The sequence below is a fragment of the Choristoneura fumiferana genome, chromosome Z (genome assembly GCF_025370935.1).
Source record: "Choristoneura fumiferana chromosome Z, NRCan_CFum_1, whole genome shotgun sequence".
Taxonomy (NCBI): Eukaryota; Metazoa; Arthropoda; class Insecta; order Lepidoptera; family Tortricidae; genus Choristoneura; species Choristoneura fumiferana.
This window is the reverse complement of record NC_133472.1, coordinates 35357485-35364391: the sequence shown is the minus strand read 5'-3', so window position 1 is coordinate 35364391 and position 6907 is coordinate 35357485. Positions and strand designations below refer to the sequence as shown.

The 6907-nt window shown below is 35.5% G+C and overlaps 1 protein-coding gene across 1 annotated transcript; it reads left to right on the top strand.

The window, feature by feature from the left end:
- Positions 1 to 342: 342 nt before the first annotated feature.
- Positions 343 to 6690, top strand: LOC141439710 (acyl-coenzyme A thioesterase 13-like). The gene is made up of 3 exons (XM_074104057.1): positions 343 to 622; positions 4652 to 4839; positions 6533 to 6690. Exons 1-3 carry the CDS (start codon positions 536 to 538, stop codon positions 6687 to 6689), a joined length of 432 nt encoding a protein of 143 aa, XP_073960158.1. The 5' UTR covers positions 343 to 535; the 3' UTR covers position 6690.
- The last annotated feature ends 217 nt before the right edge of the window (positions 6691 to 6907 follow it).

Genomic DNA, 6907 nt, shown 5'->3' with positions numbered 1-6907 from the left:
TGTTGCTGTTTTTTGTTTGTCCAAAATCAACAAATGTATATGATTCTGTTTTTCTCACTTACAGCTTGCCCATAAAGAGTAGAAATTAAAAAGTGGCAACACTGTAGTGTTCTCCCTTTTTTTGCCCCCTGGTTTGAAAGGGATGACAGTGCTGCCACTTTTTAATTTGTACTCTTTATGAGCAAGCTGTAGATCTGTGGATTTTACTTAGTATGAGTAAAACTTTAATTAACATCTTTTTGTTACAACTTGAACTAAAATTAAAGTGTTCTATTTTGGTAATGACCTCGTATGATAATTATGATCTTACCAAAGCTACAGTAGATGATTGTGATTTAAGATAAATTTGGAACACAGAACAGCTGCAATTGACAATTTGACATAACAGACAGTTGGTTGACATTTTACTATTGTTACTTGTGATGTAATTTTGACAATTTTGTATTTATTTTGGAATTTAGATTATAGAAATTATCAACCTATATTTAGAAATGTGTTAAAAATTATCGCTAGGTTACTACTTACCTAACAAAGTATGAGTTCGAATAAGGGAGCACAGGTTGCTGAGCTTTTTACAAAAGTCATAGCAACAACAAAATGTTTTGATCACAATCTTCGCAAGGTAAACACTAACTTTTCTCAGATATTTATTGATACTTAATAAAATCAGATTTTCATACTACGAACGAGAAACATGTCCGAGTACCTATGGATTACGAGTACGAGGCTACTGACGTATCATAATTATGGATCATTCTTGGCTGCATTTTTCCTTGAGTTGCTTTGGATTAAAACTAGTGGTGTGAAAGTACAGTAAAGTACTTTCGTATAAATGTGATTTAATACCCGACCCGACTGCCCAAAGGAGGGTTATGTTTTTCGAGCGTATGTATGTATCTATGTATGTGGGTATGTAAAGTCCTTTTCTTTGGTCCTCGCTGCAGCCTAAACGGCTAGACGGATTTTAACATATGAGGTATCATTGGATTCGTCATAACTGTCGGAGTGACGTAGGCTATATAATATTTCAATATGCAGTCTGCAAAGAAAATTATGGCGGAGGAATCAAAAAATACATTTTGTATTTTAACAATATGGGTATCAAATAAAAGCTAATAATTAGCCCAATCTAAATATATATGAGTTATAATACTTTTAATCTACCGTTTTCACATAAATATCAAAAAAGTGTAAGTAAAATAAAACATTAAATTAAAAAAATCAATGAACCCGACTGCCAAAACTAAAAGGAAGAAAATAAGCCTAGTGGTCTAGAACTCTGATAAGTAGCTAATTTAAAGTTCAATAGTCTGGACCCATTTAAATTATGACGCTCAAAAACTCTTAGTAATGGGTCCCGACTGTTGAACTTTAAATTAGCTACTTAACAAAGTTCTAGACCACTAGGCTTATTTTCTTCCTTTTAGTTTTGGCAGTCAGGTTTTTTAAATTCTTTTTTTAAGTGAACTACTTTATTTCATTTATGGCAAAGAAAAGCTGGTAAAGAATGTCACCCAATCCATGATTTGGATGAGTCTGTGAGATAAACTATTATCACAAGCAGTTAACAGGTGTCCAATGGCTATTTTATCTTTTATGTTATTTTATATTTTTTATTCTTTATGTAATTATGTATGTATGTATGTAAACTCTTTATTGTACAAAATAAGTAATCATAATCATTTATTCATTTGTCCAACATAGGTAACATTTAATTGGTCTTAAATTATGTTTTTTGAGTCTCACTATGTGGTGCCCCAGGGCATACAAATATTGCCTTATATTAAACCTATTTACTATTTTTATAATTATTACATATTAAAAACAAAATATATATATATATATATATATATATATATATCTATTTAAGTATATTCTAAAAATTCCCTGATGGAGTAGTAGTAGTAGTACGCCTTTTCGGCCAAAAAAATATTTAGTTTTTTCTTAAATTCGTATATGTTGTCAGTAACAAACACAATTGACAGACATTGAGATATACAGGGTGTCCCAGAAGTACCACGTCACAGTGACACCAGAGGTAGGCCAGCCCAAGAGGAACCTAACCAACCCAACATGACCCCAGTAAAAGTTGCACGGTTTTCGAGTTATTACCGAAATAAAGATTTTTGGGGATACTCCCCTTTGTCTTCACATTTTTAGTACCAGCATCGACTTGGAAAGCTCTTAATAACAGTTTTTTATGTGTATCGAATCGTGAATAGTTACTTCAGAAGTGCAGTGTGTTATTTTGTCAGTAACTACCGTAAAATGCTGAAAAAAACTTTATTAATCTTGATTTAAGTTGTCTCAAAAATAAGAATTTCAACTTTAACCATCTGCCATGAAAAAAAAATACTAGAAACGAAACAAACAAATAACGCCAATAAATTAGACATGTTATGCAGATTCAGAAATGGTATGACACATGTATCTTACTGCAATAACATTAGGCATTCTTATCACTTTGACGATGCCGCAAGCCGTCACTGTTAAGTAAAAACATGTTACATTACCTACTGATTTATTGAATCAGGCGTTACTTTGCCGAGGTTCATATTAATGAACTGAAACAATCACCTACTTTGCTCACCCGCGACCTTATGTTAGCTACGTTTATACTAGAAATGTGTGTTCATTCAGTTCCTCCTCCTCCACACTGCAAAAATACAGGGTAGTTCGAAGGACTCGCGCTGCTAGCAGACTTGACACCCCACACTTCAGTCTACTCGTGACCACGGCCACTGTAATGTTGCCGAAACGTCGAGGTAAATATTACTCGTGTGTGTAAGCGTGATAAGTCCCGTTGGTGGTATTATGAATATGAATGAAAATCACGAAAGTTTAAAAACGCTATAAACGCTATAATCTGGACATCTTTAAGGTCAAAGTGAACAGACACCTTCTAGACAAACATGTACCATCTTAGGCCTCATCTTCGCCTTCCATCAAGCGAGATTGAGGCCAAACGTAAGCCTATTAAAAATATTCTAAAACCCGATTTATTTCAATGAAATATTGTGGACTGAAGAATCGGCTTGCAAAAGGGATGGATATTTCAATTTACACAACGTCCATAGCTGGCAGACAGAATACCAACACAGACACATGAAGAACGAGAAGATCAGTCCCAATACCAATTCAAAATTAATTTGTGGACTGGAATTCTTAATGGACAAATTGTGGGACCGGTCGAGTTGCCTCCTATTCTTAATGGTAGAAACTATTTACAGTTTTTGCAAAACGACCTGCCTGGTTTATTAGAAGATGTACCGTTGGCACTGACACGAACCATGTGGTACCAACAAGATGGTTTCTCGGCACATTACGCTCGGCTAGTCCGTGAGCACCTCAGCGAAACATTCCCTGAGAGATGGGGATTGGTCGATTGGGACCAATTTTATGGCCACCGCGTTCCCCGGATCTAAACCCACTAGATTTTTTTTATTGGGGATGTTTAAAAGACAAAGTTTACGCGAAACCAATACGCTCTGAAGAAGGATTGCGGCAACGAGTATTCGACGCGGCCCGTACCATATCGGAAGTCAGTTTACGAAAATTGAGCCTAAATTTTATTAAACGATGTTTTTTGCGCATCAGAGTCCCTGGGAGACAATTTGAACATTTATTGTGAACTAAATTTATTCCAATAAATGAATGAAAGATAAACCTGTTTTTAACCACCCACGCAAAAAGAAGGGTGTTATAAGTTGACCGCTATGTCTGTCTGTCTGTCTGTGGTACCGTAGCTCTTAAACGCGTAAACCGATTTGAATGCGTTTTTTTTATTATTTGAAAGCAGGTTTTCTAGCGATGGTTCTAAGACATATTCTATCAAAATCGTTTCAGCCGCTTTTGAAATATTGAACTTTGAAGTGACAAAGTTGGCGATTTTCCAACTTTTTTCTGGTTAGGTTATATCCGGTTCTTTAGGATCCGGTCCTAGCCTTGAAAAGGGAGACAAATATTAATATTTAACCTTCGTGCATTTGGCAAAATAATTATATCAGATAATAGATGAGCTATCGCTATACACAGCATTTTTGTACCACTTAGCAGGGACTGCTTTCGGAGTTCCAGTTTTAAGTTGGTTCGATAGGGCTTCACTAAAGTGATAAGAATGTCTAATGTTCTTGTAGTAAGATACATGTGTCATACCATTTCTGAATCTGCATAACATGTCTAATTTATTGGCGTTATTTATTTGTTTTGGTTTCTAATAAATTTTTTTCATGGCAGATGGTTAAAGTTGAAATTCATTTTTTTGAGACAACTTAAATCAAGATTAATTAAGTTTTTTTCAGCTTTTTACGGTAGTTACTGACAAAATAACACACTACACTTCTGAAGTAACTATTCCCGATTCGATATACATAAAAAACTGTTATCAAAAGCTTTCCAAGTCGATGCTGGCACTAAAAATGTCAAGACAAAGGGGAGTATCCCCAAAAATCTTTATTTCGGTAATAACTCGAAAACCGTGCAACTTTTACTGGGGTCATGTTAGGTTGGTTAGGTTCCTCTTGAGCTGGCCTACCTCTGGTGTCACTGTGACGTGGTACTTCTGGGACACCCTGTATGTACAAAGGCGAACTTATCCCTTTAAAGGATCTCTTCCTGTCAATCTATTGTCTTAATTAGGCGATTTTTATAGGTTAAAGTTATATCATGCAGCAACGGGAGGTTGCTGACAGGTTTTCAAGTGGGCCCAGAGCACCTCAACCAGCGAGGCACGCTGCATGGAGGCTTTATAGCGCATCTTGTGGATGCTATCTCCACCTATGCTCTTACTGCTAATGATACAATTGAAACTAGGGGTGTCTCAATTGATCTCAGTGTATCGTAAGTACTTAACATTTTGAGTCCTAGAGCACTTTATAAGGTGTGAATTTGTAAAAAAAACTATCTGTGGAGTACAAACTTTTCAACAAAATGAAAACTCTAAGTACATGTCCCTATGTTTAAAATATTTCCAAAATCACAAAGTCGAGATCTCGAGTCTAGATACAGGACACTTTTGCACAGATCTGTTTTTCATTGAATGAGATGATGAGATTTTTGACTATCCCCATTCTTTTTTTGTAAGCTCTTTCTTTCTTTTTAGGGTCCCATACCTCAAAAGGAAAAAAATGGAACCCTTATAGAATCAATTTTTGTCGGTCTGTCTGTCAAGACCCTTTTTCTCGGGAACGCGTGGAGTGGAGGTATCAAGCTGAATTTTTTGTTAAATACTGAGGTCTACTGTCCCTTGGAGCTGTGAAAAAATCAAACTTCAAAGCCAATGCAATCAAAAGATGCAGCCGTTTATGCTGCAAAATTCCGCAAATTTTCGAAACTCTCAAGGGAATCAAAACCTACAGGGTACTTGAACTCAGAATCTTGAAATTTGGTATGAAGGTAGCTATTATAACACAACCAACTAGAAAAGTCTGAAAATCTTGATTTATTTATGTCTGTCTGTAAATATCAATGACCAATATAATCTGACCCCAAACTGCGTACATTTTGCTTAAGAGTAGGGCTCTGCATATACTGGATGTATTAAATCACTCGGAAAAAGCGAGAAATATCTTCAAGACACGATTCCCGTTTACTTAAATACCTATAAATGTGTACGGAACCCTCGGTGCGCAAGTCCGACTCGCACTTGCCCGGCTTTTATTTTTATTTTTTGCATGTATATTGTAGTAATATCCCGGAAGGTGTCAGCGACATTCGCCTTTTTCTTAATTCGTCATAACTATAATTTGCCAACTTCGTAATTGGTTTACTTCTGAGTTTGCCTCTATCTGAATTCGTTCGTTTAGTCAATGGGCGAATTATTGTTTCGCTCTAAAACATCGAGATCGAGACGAAACCCCTTGCCACAATAAGGTAACGCTTCATACGATACTGAGTCCGATAAATAATGATTTAGTTCCAACAAATGTTTGGCAAAATTCGACTTATCAGGATGTTCATTCCTATATGCCGAAACATGCTCTTTAATCTAGCATTAAACTGCGACCTGTCTGACCAAAATATACTTTACTGCAGTCATTACAAGTGAGCTAGTATACACCCAATCTAGTTCCTTTATCTACCTTCTCTTTGTGATTACAAAGTTTAGAGTACAAAGAGTTGTTAGTCTTAAAGGCTACCTTAACATTGTTGGATTTTAAAATACCATAAATTCTATCAGACAAACGACCAACGTATGAAATGCTACACCTATATTTGTTAGAAGACTGCGATGGTAACACGGCGTAAAGCATGCTATTCACTATCCGTGCCAGCTTCTTTTGAACCAAACTATTTACCATTGATTTAGTATAACCATTCGACAATGCTATCTGATGTTCCCTAGAAAGACGTACAGTTAACAATCTATGTGATTGCGTATGCTGGTATCACGGCATCTGTGTACGTGGGCTTTCGGTAAATTTTGAATTGATGTTTATTACACCGACATACATTTTTGGCAAGCAAAACAGAGACTAAAAGCATTAGCTTTTGAATAAAATTGAATCAATATTTCATGTTTTTTTCTCCTTAGGTACTTCAGTGCAGCTAGAGAGGGTGATAACATAGAAGTAGAGGCAGTCACTAGAAAACTGGGAAAGAAAATAGCCTTCCTGGAAGTGGAAATAAGAAACAAGGATAAAAATCAAGTGCTAGCAACAGGTAGACATACCAAATATATAGGTATTTAGTGATATTTGTAAATAAAGTGAATTTGTTAGATCAATAATTTAAGTAAATGTGTTGAACTAGTTTATTTTATCTTTTTCTGCACCAAGCTTCAGTAATTCATTAACTCTGATAAAAACTAAAGATATCCTTAAATATCCGATCGAAAAATAAAATAGCTATACTTATGGGCAATTTCACAAAAAGTGTACCTTTCCTTTTTTTAAAATTTTAGCACAAA